Below are 13,910 nucleotides of genomic sequence, written 5' to 3' on the forward strand. Positions count from 1 at the left end.
GCCACTGCAAAGACAGCCGTGACAGACAGAAGTGCAACCACACAGAACGGCCTCCGGAGAGTTCCTCTATCCACCCCCCCTCTTGCTATCCCACACTTCCTCCTTTGGGGCTGAGCTGATGGGGGCGGGTAAGTAGTAAGCAGAGAGGATGCAGAAGTAGCCCACAACACGAGAGCTGTAGTTTTAAATCCTGTGTTGACTTCTTTTTTTTTACAAAAATCATAAAAACATTCTTTTTGTTTTGTTTGGTCCAACCATAATGAATGATGAAGGGAGAAAAGTAATATTCAAGTGGGGGTTTTTTTTGGTGCATTTTGAAGTGGTCTTTTTAAGCGGAAATATGCACAATGACAAGGTGATTTTTCAAGGTGTCATAATGAAAACAGACAGTTGAAAATATCCGGATTGTTTGTCGCACTGTTCTTGAGGGAGGGGAGACGCTGAACCTGATTGGCTGAACTTCTGTTACATAACAGAATGTTCAGCTGTGCAAAGAACACAGGAGCTTCAAGTTTTGTTTCTGGGAGGAATGGGGAAGTTTCCAGTTCAGCTAGGATGGAAGCCTTAAGCAAGGGAAAGCGGATGACTAAGGATGACCAGATATCGCCCATTAATTCACTGCTTTTTCCTGCTTCCACTTTTCCTTAATCTCAGGGTAATGACCAAATATCTCAAATTAAATTTAGAGGGTTATTTTTTAAAAAAAATTAAATTGAAAAGCGATTACAATGTTAGCCTCGAGTCCAAGAGACACACCACAAGCACAGCTTATCACAGATTTTCTCAGTGATTAAACACTGGGTGCTTTCACACATGCTGAATAATGCACTTTCAGCGCACTTTGCAGCTGGATCTTGGGCCCTTTCCACACGAGCGGAATAGAGCGCCCCAGGGATGGCAAAAACACCATCCCTGGGGAGTGGTGTGAAGCTGCCGCTTTAAACCTCGCTCATCGTGCGAGGTTTTTGAAAAGCAGCGTCTTCCTGCCAGCACGGTGCGAACCGCACCTGCAGGAAGACGCCGCTTTTCCCGTCGTCTCCACTGACCTGCCTGTCCAGCACCACCTGCCTGTCCAGCGCCACCCTGGAGCAGTGTCAAGTTGCTGCTTTAAACCTCGCTAGTCGAGCGAGGTTTTTGAAAAGCAGTGGCTTCCCACCGGCGTGGTGCGAACTGCACCAGTGGGATGCCGCCACTTTTCCTGTTGCCTCCACTCACCTCTTCTTTCAGCGTCGCTCTGGAGGGACACGCCCACACTGCCCTCCGACCCCTGGAGATTGGAGGGTAGGGTGGGTATGCCCCTCCAGCCCTTAAGAGCGACACTGGAAGTAGAGGTGAGTGGAGGGGACCAAAGGAGAGACGGCTCTGTGCGGAGCCACCTCTCTGGCAGGGGAGGAAGTTCAGGCTGCTCGCACGCTACGGTGTGAGCAGTCCGCGAGCCTCCACCAGCATAATTTATACCGGTGGAGGTTTGTTTCCGCCGACGTGTGGAAAGGGCCTTACTTTGTACAGTGGCAAAATCCACTTGCAAACAGTCATTAAAGTGAATTGAGAGTGGATTGAAAGTGCATTTTTCAGCATGATATGGACATATAGTTTATGATGTTTTAAGCCATTGTATTTAATCATACAAGTTATATGAGAGTAATTCACTGGGCACCAAGCACTTCAGAAGCTTACTTTAGTTGGAAGAAACGAAACTCATGGGGCAGCCTGACACTGAGTTTTTCAGGGGGTTTGGGAAAACAGGGCCCCACCAAGGAGATAAGGAATTAGCAGAAGCTCACAAATACAGATAAAGGTAAAATAGAAACCAGTAGTTGTTATAGAAACCTTTTACGTGAGGTGTTTTTGACTTAAGTTTCACCAAATATGGGAATGGGCAAGGTGTGGTAAAAGGTGGGATGAGATGACCAGGTCTGTACGTCTTTTTGACTCAAACCAATGGTCAGAAGACAAGGAGGGATGTTTGTAAGAGGGTATAAATTATGCTACGCAAGCAACAGCCCCTTGAACCTCCTCCCTGTTGCTAACAGAGGAGAGTTCCCTCTTCTGCGCAGAATTGAAAGAAAACAATAAATCTCTGAACACTGAAGGAGCTTTTGGATGGTTATTTTTGTAACCGGTCAGAGCTTTTGCCCTGTGCCTATCAAGCATGTGCGAAAGTGCCCGTTGTGTCTTAGAAACGTTTTCTGTATAATCATCCCATACACCTCCACTTCCCATGGTTTTCCCCTTGTCTCTTCCGTTGCATTTCTTCCATATGCTGCTGCTGGAAAACTTATTCTTCCTAATAGTAGTGAGATGCCCCCCATGACACAGAAAAGCCCCCCCCCCTTCAGCTATTTTCAGTAAAGCACCATCATTACTGGGGCAGTCCCTTGTACATTTCCTCCTGCAAAAGCAACTTCCCTTGTCAATTTCCCTCGCTCCTAACCGTGGACACACAGTGTAGCATTTAGTGGGAAGGTACATTGTAAACAACTGATGTGGAGAAGACCCAAGTGAAGACTGAAGGGTTAAATCGCCTCTCCCTTCCTCGCACAACCCCAAGGGAAATGAAGGCTGCCTTTTGTATTTCATCCGATTAAGCTTGTTAGGCCTACTGCTGTGCTCCAACCTTGCCTTTCTAGTGAACCTCTAGTGATCCAGGGGTGGCCAACCTATGGTGCTCCAGATATTCATGGACTCCCATGCTGGCAGGGGCTGATGGGAATCGTAGTCCGTGAACATCTGGAGTGCCATAGGTTGGCCACCCTAATCAAGTCTTCTCATATGGAATGGAAACTAAAAACCAGTTACAGAGGATTGTATCCAGAGGAGAGCCTTGGCTACTGCAAGATGTAATGTGCTGCCATCAGCTCTGCTGGAGGGAAGATTCAAGAATATGGAACGTTCTAAAAGGGTTTGTTCATGTGATCTGATTACGGTTGAAACACTTGACCATTCTCTGTTTGTATGCCCTAAATCACAGGTGTCAAACTCACGGCCCTCCAGATGTTATGGACTACAGTTCCCATCATCCCCTGCCAGCAGGATGCGGGCAGGGGATGATGGGAGCTGTAGTCCATAACATATGGAGGGCCGTGAGATTGACACCTATGCCCTAAATAGAATAAGATACGCATGAAATACATGAATCCCATTTTCTTGCAATGTTCTCAGTGGCATGAGTGTTACAAGATACCCAATCTCCTGAACAGCTCTGATGTGCTCTCTTGTAAAACTGTTGCAGATTTTATGCTGGAAATTAGTAATTTTAACTGTATTTCTTAAACTTGCTTTGCTTTAAAATATTGTCCTGTTTTGTATACCAATAAAGGCTTGTGTGTGTACAGAGGGATACAGTTCCAGGTATCATATTTGGTTTCATCCCCGTGCTAGAAACGGCGTCTGCTGACTGTCTCGTGAACAGAGGAAACATGCAGGATTGAACACCAACTTGGTTCTGAGCAACCTCCGTTAGGGGGATTCTCTTTGCCCTGGAAGGAAGTGCCGCTGTTGTGGAACGGCTCTATGGAATCCAGCACCCCAAAATCCAACATGGCTATGGAAGAGGGATAGGTAGACTGCATATATCTATATCAGTGATGGCAAACCTTTTCGAGACGGAGTGCCCAAACTGCAACCCAAAACCCACTTATTTATCGCAAAGTGCCAACAGGGCAATTTAACCTGAATACTGAGGTTTTAGTTTAGAAAAAAAATTGGTTGGCTCCAAGGTGTGCGTTGCTCAGGAGTAAGCTTGGTGAAGCAACCATACAACGCTTCAAGAAGAAGAAGAAGAAGAGTTTGGATTTATATCCCCCCTTTCTCTCCTGCAGGAGACTCAAAGGGGCTGACAATCTCCTTGCGCTCACAACAAACACCCTGTGAGGTAGGTGGGGCTGAGAGAGCTCTGAGAAGCTGTGACTAGCCCAAGGTCACCCAGCTGGCGTGTGTGGGAGTGCACAGGCTAATCTGAATTCCCCAGATAAGCCTCCACAGCTCAGGCGGCCGAGCTGGGAATCAAACCCGGTTCCTCCAGATTAGATACACGAGCTCTTAACCTCCTAGGCCACTGCTGCTCCCTTCAAATGGGTGAATCATGACTCTAGGAGGGTTTACTCAGAAGCAAGCCCCATTGCCAGAAACCGAGCTTACTCCCAGGTAAAGGATCGTGCCCAGGCCAGCCTAGATGTGTGTGCGTGTGTGTGTGGGGGTGATTTTCCGTCCCCCCACATGACGAACTCTGTGCATGCGTGCCCACAGAAAGGGCTATGAGTGCCCCCTCTGGCACCCGTGCCATAGGTTCGCCACCACTGATCTATATGAACGCAACTAGTTTTCTTTTCTCATTCCTGCCATTTTTGTAGCTGCTATTCCCAGTTTTGTTATTATTATTTATTATTATTATTTATTTAATTTAATATACCGCCCCATCCCCGAAGGGCTCTGGGCGGTTGGGTTCCTCGGATAGCCCATTGATGCACAATTAGCAGGATAATGTGTCAATTTTACAAGGAAAAGTATACATGAGGAAACACAGCCAAGGCCGAGGTTTTCATACAAGCTTCGACAGAGGATTGGTCCCAAATCCTCCGGAACGTCCTTAGCCCAAACAGTGGGAGTTCCCCTCAATCTAAATTAGGACTAATAAAAGGAAACACTTCTTCACGCAACGTGTGATTGGTGTTTGGAATATGCTGCCACAGGAGGTGATGATGGCCACTCACCTGGATAGCTTTAAAAGGGGCTTGGACAGATTTATGGAGGAGAAGTCGATCTCTGGCTACCAATCTTGATCCTCCTTGATCTGAGATTGCAAAGGCCTGAGCAGTCCAGGTGCTCGGGAGCAACAGCTGCAGAAGGCCATTGCTTTCACCTCCTGCATGTGAGCTCCCAAAGGCACCTGGTGGGCCACTGCGAGTAGCAGAGAGCTGGACTAGATGGACTCCGGTCTGATCCAGCTGGCTTGTTCTTATGTTCTTATGTTCTTAAACCAGCCAAACTGTGGCAGTTCCCCTCAAAAACTCAACTCAAGGATTTTGGGTAATCTTTTATTGTAAAATCATGCTTGCAAGTTCTCGCTCTCTCTCTCATTTTGGAAACAGGATTAAAAAAAAACACATTTTCTATAATAACAGTCATAATTATCGTTATACAATATATCTGTATATATTTATATATGAAATGGTGACAAACCATCCCTGCCCACGAGCAAACGCACCATCTGCAGGAAAACACACACAAAAAATAAAAGGCACTCTCGCTAGGCAACCGGGATGCATCCGTTGTGAGGAACCAGTTTTCCTTTTTTGGTCTGGCTACAAACATATAACCCTGGCGATCCAGGTGAGAACCAGCTCCCAACTATCACCTGAAGAAAACCGTGAAGCTAGTTTGAGGGGGGGTTTCTCTTCAGGCGAAACATTCAAAGCTTTTCAAAAAGAAACCAAATTACTTTAAATAAGACTACTAGTACTTTGGGGTATGTGTATCTTTTTTGTTCTTACCCGAGTCTCGCTTAAAGCGAAATTCAAAATGAATTCAAAGGATTTCGGGTGCTGTGTGGTTTCCGGGCTGTATGGCCGTGTTCTACCGTGTTTCCCTAAATATAAGACAGTGTCTTATATTAATTTTTGCTCCCAAAGATGCGCTATGTCTTATTTTCAGGGGATGTCTTATTTTTCTGTGTTCTGTTCGTCGGGCATGCTTCCAAACAAAAACTTTGTAATGTCTTACTTTCGGGGGATGCCTTATATTTCGCACTTCAGCAAAACCTCTACTATGTCTTATTTTTAGGGGATGTCTTATATTCGGGGAAACAGGGTAGCAGCATTCTCTCCTGATGTTTCGCCTGCATCTGTGGCTGGCATCTTCAGAGGATCCTCTGAAGATGCCAGCCACAGATGCAGGCGAAACGTCAGGAGAGAATGCTGCTAGAACACGGCCACACAGCCTGGAAACCACACAGCACCCCAGTGATTCTGGCCGTGAAAGCCTTCGACAATAATAATCATCATCATCTGTGGCTGGCATCCAGATTCTTAGAAGATGCCAGCCACAGATGCAGGCGAAACATCAGGAGAAAATGCTCCTGGAACACGGCCATACAGCCCGGAAACCACACAGCACCCAAGTAATTCCGGCCGTGAAAGCCTTCGACAATACAATTCAAAGGATCTTTGCTCAGACGAACTGCTATCTTAACAGCAACAAAAACTGTCTAGAAAAGCAAGCAAGATCCTTCAACTTGGAGGAAGGTGCATCTCACGAGAAAGGGGGGGGTCTGCAACCTGCGGCTCTCCAGATGTCCGTGGACTACAGTTCCCATCAGCCCCTGCCACCCTGGCCAATTGGGCTGATGGGAATTGTAGTCCATGAACATCTGGAGAGCCGCAGGTTGCAGACCCTTTAAAGCACCAAGAGTCAGTTTTCCAAGAGAACATTTCCAAGTCAGATCAAAGGGCCTTTCCCCACTTACCTTAAGCCCCGCGCTACTTGAGGAGAGTAGCGAGGGGTCCCCCGGCACTCCCCACGAGAGGGGCGGCGACAGCGCAGCCACCCCGACGCTGCCACTGTCGCGCCCCCTCAGCACGAGGCATCCCTGCCGCTCTTGCAAAGGGCGCCTTTTGATGCACGGGGTCGTGGGGTCGCGGGGACGCCCGGGCACGCGCCAGGGATGCCGCGCGCTGGGAATATGCGCGCAGCGACGGCGGCCAAGGGAAAAGTGGGGAAAGGCCCAATTGCACAGGATCCAGCATAGAATCTAATATGCAGGGTCACCCCGGACGAAAATGACACAGGAAAATAATTGACTCTGCCCCTCCACTAAATGCACTTGTGGGAGGGTGAAAAATAATGGCCGGAACGTCTTCTTTTTTTTAAATGAAGAAGCCATCAAGGAAAACACCCTCTTCTTACTTTAAAAAAAATAAATAAAATTAAACTTGAGCTGTAACAATGAAAAGGAAGCACCAGTTGGGTAGTTTATTGAACTCAAAAGCAGGAGGTAAAAAAGGAGTGGACCTCAAGTCGAAGAACCAAAAATGTGAATGTCGAGAACTTTACCGCCATCAAGTCCAGCAAACAACTTGTTTTTTTTAAAAAAAATCAGAATCTTTCTTTCATCACAGTATGATTTGCATGCAGAAATTCAAACCCAGTTAAACGATAGATCTACAGACAATTTGGGTTCAGGCCTGGCACTGGACAAATTTGGGGGAAAACAGGGGATTTCTGATATTTTTCATCTGCGCATTTAAGAAGAAGAAGAAGAACAGTTTGGATTTATATCCCCCCCCTTTCTCTCATGTAGGAGACTCAAAGGGGCTGACAATCTCCTTGCCCTTCCCCCCTCACAACAAGCACCCTGTGAGGTGGGTGGGGCTGAGAGAGCTCCGAAAAGCTGTGATTAGCCCAAGATCATCCAGCTGGCGTGTGTGGGAGTGCACAGGCTAATCTGAGTTCCCCAGATATGCCTCCACAGCAGTGGCGTACTGCCCATTGGGCAAAGTGGGCAGAAATTTTTCATCACGTGGTGGCGCCTGATTCCTCAGTCCTGCCCACTTTGGCTAAGCCCCGCCCACACTGTACGGTGGCCCACAAGCCACCAGAGGCAGAGCAGGAGGATGGAGAGCTCCACCTCTGGTGAACTTGGGCTGCTGGGGCCGTGCGGGAAGGGTGAATGTTGCGGCTGGGCTGCTCCGCCCATGGGGGTGCATCAAACTCAGGTTTTGCCTAGGGCACCAGTTTGCCTAGGTACGCCACTGCTCCACAGCTCAAGTGGCACAGCGGGGAATCAAACCCGGTTCCTCCAGATTAGAATGCACCTGCTCTTAACCACTGTGCCACACCTGCTCCAAGATCTGAGAATCTGCTGACCTCCCATTTTTTTTAAAAAAAACCCTCAAATGCGTCCAAGCCAGTGAAAATGGGGAACCGTTTTGATTTTGGCCCTCTGCTTTCTCTCCTCTGACATCTGATTATAGCTTAGAATGGTCTATATTCCTTCTCATCACCCCTATTCTTGGGCCTCGATCCACTCTCTGCACCACCTCCGGAAAACCCCCTGGGATGGTAAGGGCAATAATAAACTATGGGAAATGGGAGTGAAGCACCTGTTGGTTACCTGCCTTTGATTTCACCCTGTTTGTGTGCAGACAGGGGATACTGCTTTGACAGGGCCTTTAGCTGTACTACTACAATAAATAATATCAGAGTTTCAAGTAATACACTCATCTGCACCTCAGTTGGCTTCTCTGCCTTTCATTGCACTCGAGATTCCCCCACCCCCTGTCCTCAGTGCCACGCAACAGCAGTGGTTTAATGGAAGTCCGTAAGAAACAGGGAGGGCGTGGAACCTCACTCGGCCGCAGGGCTTGCTTGGAACTTGCTGACGACCCTTCGGGGAGTGGGGCAGCCAGGGGATAGCAGTGGGAGGGGGGGAAACGGCCTGGCTGTCCCTCGCGGGCTTTTCCAGTTTCCTCGTGGCACCCAATTCACGCGTGGCAATTTAGTGGCCCTGGCAGGTTTTGCAGCAAATCTGTCGGAAGTAAGGCCGGCTACAGAACTTAAACTTCAGCACCAAAGGACAGTAGGCGACCTTATTCACATCTTTGCATTCTGGAAGAAAGAAAAAAAAGAAGGTAGAAGACGGGAAAAGCAACATTCGGGGACAGCGTCAGACCTGAGCTGCAGTGGGGGCGAGTCCAAAGCACAGGGGGTCAGTGGGATGTAAGGGGCATCGAGTAAGGCCCCTTCCACACACGCAGAATAATGTACATTCAATTGTTTGGAAGTGGACATTGCTATTCTGCACAGTGAAATCCAGCTTCAAAAGGTCGAATGCCCACTTGAAATTTGCATGCAGATCCAAACCTGTTCGTTGTAAAACTGTGTCCTCTTCATCAGAGTTTCTCCCTCCCCACCGCAGAGAGCACACAGCAGACACACCCGGTTGCAGAACTCTTAGCAATCCCCACTACCAGGCGAGCTCGCTTCGCCGGTCTCCCCTGGTTGGCTGGCGTGCCTTGATGGGGCAGGACCTTTTCCCACGCGTGTATGGATTTATATCCCCCCTTTCTCTCCTGCAGGAGACTCAAAGGGGCTGACAATCTCCTTGCCCTTCCCCCCTCACAACAAACACCCTGTGAGGTGGGTGAGGCTGAGAGAGCTCCGAGAAGCTGTGACTAGCCCAAGGTCACCCAGCTGGCGTGTGCGGGAGTGAACAGGCTAATTTGAATTCCCCAGATAAGCCTCCACAGCTCAAGCGGCAGAGCTGGGAATCAAACCCCGTTCCTCCAGATCAGATACACGAGCTCTTAACCTCCTACGCCACTGCTGCTCCTTGGGTTCAATTCTTCATGGGGGGAGAAGCCCAATTAAGAGGGGGAGAGGGGATGGAGGTTCAACCAGCAGGGGAAAGAAACACGCAATTAATTACAAGGGGAAAAGCCATCCGAGGCAGCTTTACCTTCAGGGTTTTCGGTTGGTCCAGAGTCACATTTATTCTCGCACTGCTGCATCATTACGGGCCTCAGGGTCTCCACGCACTCGCTCGACGGCTGCCCAGTGTGGGACATGCACTGGACCGATCGCCTCTGCTGGCCGAAACCACACTTTCCTGAGCACTGGGAGGGACGACGGGAAAGGATGGTAAATTGCAACCATCTGGCTTGTGTGAGAACATGCATGCATTTAAAGCCAACTGCCCAGTATGGTGCTGTTAGGAAGCAATAGGCGAAGCAGCCTGCTGAACAGTCCATCAAAAAATTAACTCCTTGTCAGAGGCGGAGCGAGGGGAAACTGCACCTGGGGTGCCTGCGCACCTTGCCGCAGCGTTGCCTGCCCAGCCCCGGAACGCCCCCTCCATGGTCCGGCCATGCCTCTACCGCTGCTCCACCCGGGGCGTTGCACCCCCTCGCCCCGTGGGCACTACGCCACTGCTCCTTGTTCACAGCTGGTGAAATGGATCTGAGCTGAACCAGGTGTTTGAGCATCCCTATCTGACTGTTCTTTCTGGATGCCTGGTCTGCAGGGCACACCGTTTTAAATATAGAGCTGCCCTTTACAACAGCCTGTTATTCTACATGACAATATAAAACTGACCTAATGTTGACATGACTATAGAATTACATCACCCGCAGCTCACTTCAAGGCACTAAAAATGAAAAACTTCACAAGAAAGCTAGGAATCCCACTAGGGATGGCTCTGAGTTTGTTGTAGGTTAGCAGAAACCTTTGTCTCCTACGAAGCTAAGTGGTGTCTTCTAAACCAATATATACATTGGACAAAAGTATTGTAAAATCCCCTCGCTATATTCCTTTTGCAATGCCATGCTTTGAATAAAGCCAAGCCAGCTTTCTCTGGACTACTGAGGTTCCACCTGCTCTTAGTCACTACACCACAGGTGTCAAACTCGCGGCCCTCCAGATGTTATGGACTACAGTTCCCATCACCCCCTCCAGCATCATGCTGGCAGGGGATGATGGGAACTGTAGTCCATAACATCTGGAGGGCCACAAGTTTGACACCTATGCACTACACCATGCTGGCTCTCTGTGTCATGACCCTGGACTTCTCTGGTGGTCTCCCAACCCTGCTTAGCTTCTGAGATTTATTTATTTTATTTATTTATTCCATTTATACCCCGCCCTCCACCGAAGTCCCAGGGTGGCTTGCATAATGGGGTTAAAAGCCCCGTTAAGACGTTTGACCAGATTGGTTTAGCCTGGGCTGTCCAGGTCAGGACATTGTGTGAACATACAAGCTTTATTAAATGGTCAAACCCTATGGCTTGTTAGTATGGCTGGTTTTCTAGTTGGCTATATTTAGAGAACCCCTTTTATTGTATTCCCTTCCCTCCACCATTCCATAGGTTAAGTACAATTAATAAGATGCATGAGACCCAGTGTGGTTACAAAAGAGGTGTAGCTGGGCCAAACTGCGCCCGGTGTGCAGTCTATATTTTCCGCCTCCCATGCCGCCCCCCACGGCGCCCCCCCTGCAGCATCCCCCCTTTCCGCACTTACCGTAGTTCCTTTCCTTTTCCTGGAACCTTTTCAGGCTGAAAAAAAGGCCTATTCACAGTTCAGGCTTAAAAACGGCCTGATGGGAACGATACTTCCCAAGGTCTCCTGGGAACTGTAGTTCCTCAGGCCGTTTTTAGCCTGTACTGTGAACAGGCCTTTTTTTTTCAGACTCAAAAAAGTTCTAGGAAAAGGAAAGGAACTAAGGTAAGTGTGGAAAGGGGGCTGGGGGAGGGGCTGGGGCGATATTCCACCCCCAGGCGTGCGCCTAGTGCATGGCGCACCCCCGCACCCCTTTTTAAATATATTTATTAATTTTGTGCAATAAAAATAAAAAAGGATTTTACAAAGTGTGTATAATACATTTTATACCTTGCATATACATTTAGTATAATAAAAGAAAAAAAAACACAGTAGAATAGAGGACAAATACTATATGCTAGTCTAAACAAAGGAAATCTATTTTCTGAATTCCTTTATCATATAGAAAGGACTTGGGGAGACAAAAAAGGGAGAAAAAGTGAAACAAACAAACAAAAAAAGGACATTTTAAAAAGAAGAAGAAAAGAAAAAATATATAAAAAAGAAAAATAAATAAGAACATATATATATAGGAGGTGACTTCCCTCCGTTCATCCTTAGATTTCGTTATTCTTGTATTCAAAGATGGAAATTACTTTTAACAATCATTTCTATATACTATGTTATTTTACATACATCTATAAACTATATTATTTCTACAAATTATATCTAATCTTTATATAGTTATCCCAATCCTCCCATTTAATAGTTTGAGTCTTAGCTGTTTCTTGAAATTGACTTGTCGCTCTTATATGCTGTCCCCTTGTAGCTCCGCCACTGGGTTACAAGTAGTGAACTCCCCACTCCTCCACATGAAGCCTGCTGGGTGACCTTGGGCCAGTCACAGTTCTCTTAGAACTCTCTCAGCTGATGTGGAGGCAGGCAACTGACAAATCATTCTAGAGAGACAGATATTAACTGGGCGCTCCTCCAGATGTTATGGACTACAGTTCCCATCATCCCCTGCCAGCATGATGCTGGCCCACCCCCCCCCCCCCCCCCCCCCCCCCCCCCCCCCCCCCCCCCCCCCCCACCCCCCCCCCCCCCCACCCCCCCCCCCCCCCACCCCCCCCCCCCCCCACCCCCCCCCCCCCCCACCCCCCCCCCCCCCCACCCCCCCCCCCCCCCACCCCCCCCCCCCCCCACCCCCCCCCCCCCCCACCCCCCCCCCCCCCCACCCCCCCCCCCCCCCACCCCCCCCCCCCCCCACCCCCCCCCCCCCCCACCCCCCCCCCCCCCCACCCCCCCCCCCCCCCACCCCCCCCCCCCCCCACCCCCCCCCCCCCCCACCCCCCCCCCCCCCCACCCCCCCCCCCCCCCACCCCCCCCCCCCCCCACCCCCCCCCCCCCCCACCCCCCCCCCCCCCCACCCCCCCCCCCCCCCACCCCCCCCCCCCCCCACCCCCCCCCCCCCCCACCCCCCCCCCCCCCCACCCCCCCCCCCCCCCACCCCCCCCCCCCCCCACCCCCCCCCCCCCCCACCCCCCCCCCCCCCCACCCCCCCCCCCCCCCACCCCCCCCCCCCCCCACCCCCCCCCCCCCCCACCCCCCCCCCCCCCCACCCCCCCCCCCCCCCACCCCCCCCCCCCCCCACCCCCCCCCCCCCCCACCCCCCCCCCCCCCCACCCCCCCCCCCCCCCACCCCCCCCCCCCCCCACCCCCCCCCCCCCCCACCCCCCCCCCCCCCCACCCCCCCCCCCCCCCACCCCCCCCCCCCCCCACCCCCCCCCCCCCCCACCCCCCCCCCCCCCCACCCCCCCCCCCCCCCACCCCCCCCCCCCCCCACCCCCCCCCCCCCCCACCCCCCCCCCCCCCCACCCCCCCCCCCCCCCACCCCCCCCCCCCCCCACCCCCCCCCCCCCCCACCCCCCCCCCCCCCCACCCCCCCCCCCCCCCACCCCCCCCCCCCCCCACCCCCCCCCCCCCCCACCCCCCCCCCCCCCCACCCCCCCCCCCCCCCACCCCCCCCCCCCCCCACCCCCCCCCCCCCCCACCCCCCCCCCCCCCCACCCCCCCCCCCCCCCACCCCCCCCCCCCCCCACCCCCCCCCCCCCCCACCCCCCCCCCCCCCCACCCCCCCCCCCCCCCACCCCCCCCCCCCCCCACCCCCCCCCCCCCCCACCCCCCCCCCCCCCCACCCCCCCCCCCCCCCACCCCCCCCCCCCCCCACCCCCCCCCCCCCCCACCCCCCCCCCCCCCCACCCCCCCCCCCCCCCACCCCCCCCCCCCCCCACCCCCCCCCCCCCCCACCCCCCCCCCCCCCCACCCCCCCCCCCCCCCACCCCCCCCCCCCCCCACCCCCCCCCCCCCCCACCCCCCCCCCCCCCCACCCCCCCCCCCCCCCACCCCCCCCCCCCCCCACCCCCCCCCCCCCCCACCCCCCCCCCCCCCCACCCCCCCCCCCCCCCACCCCCCCCCCCCCCCACCCCCCCCCCCCCCCACCCCCCCCCCCCCCCACCCCCCCCCCCCCCCACCCCCCCCCCCCCCCACCCCCCCCCCCCCCCACCCCCCCCCCCCCCCACCCCCCCCCCCCCCCACCCCCCCCCCCCCCCACCCCCCCCCCCCCCCACCCCCCCCCCCCCCCACCCCCCCCCCCCCCCACCCCCCCCCCCCCCCACCCCCCCCCCCCCCCACCCCCCCCCCCCCCCACCCCCCCCCCCCCCCACCCCCCCCCCCCCCCACCCCCCCCCCCCCCCACCCCCCCCCCCCCCCACCCCCCCCCCCCCCCACCCCCCCCCCCCCCCACCCCCCCCCCCCCCCACCCCCCCCCCCCCCCACCCCCCCCCCCCCCCACCCCCCCCCCCCCCCACCCCCCCCCC

At 53.8% G+C, this 13,910-nt stretch overlaps 1 protein-coding gene across 1 annotated transcript in view; it reads right to left on the bottom strand.

Moving 5' to 3' along the window:
- Window positions 1-7,392: 7,392 nt before the first annotated feature.
- The window catches only part of LOC125433267 (A disintegrin and metalloproteinase with thrombospondin motifs 10-like), a 57,072-nt gene continuing 50,554 nt past the window's right edge, over window positions 7,393-13,910 (bottom strand). Inside the window, exons 16-18 of the mRNA XM_048497768.1 lie at window positions 11,014-11,032; window positions 9,455-9,611; window positions 7,393-8,604 (exon numbers count right to left, since the gene is read on the bottom strand). Coding sequence (XP_048353725.1) covers window positions 8,495-8,604; window positions 9,455-9,611; window positions 11,014-11,032 — 286 coding nt within the window. The 3' untranslated portion in view covers window positions 7,393-8,494. The remainder of the gene's footprint in view (window positions 8,605-9,454; window positions 9,612-11,013; window positions 11,033-13,910) is intronic.

Source organism: Sphaerodactylus townsendi, linkage group LG05 (genome assembly GCF_021028975.2).
Source record: "Sphaerodactylus townsendi isolate TG3544 linkage group LG05, MPM_Stown_v2.3, whole genome shotgun sequence".
NCBI classification, from domain to species: Eukaryota; Metazoa; Chordata; class Lepidosauria; order Squamata; family Sphaerodactylidae; genus Sphaerodactylus; species Sphaerodactylus townsendi.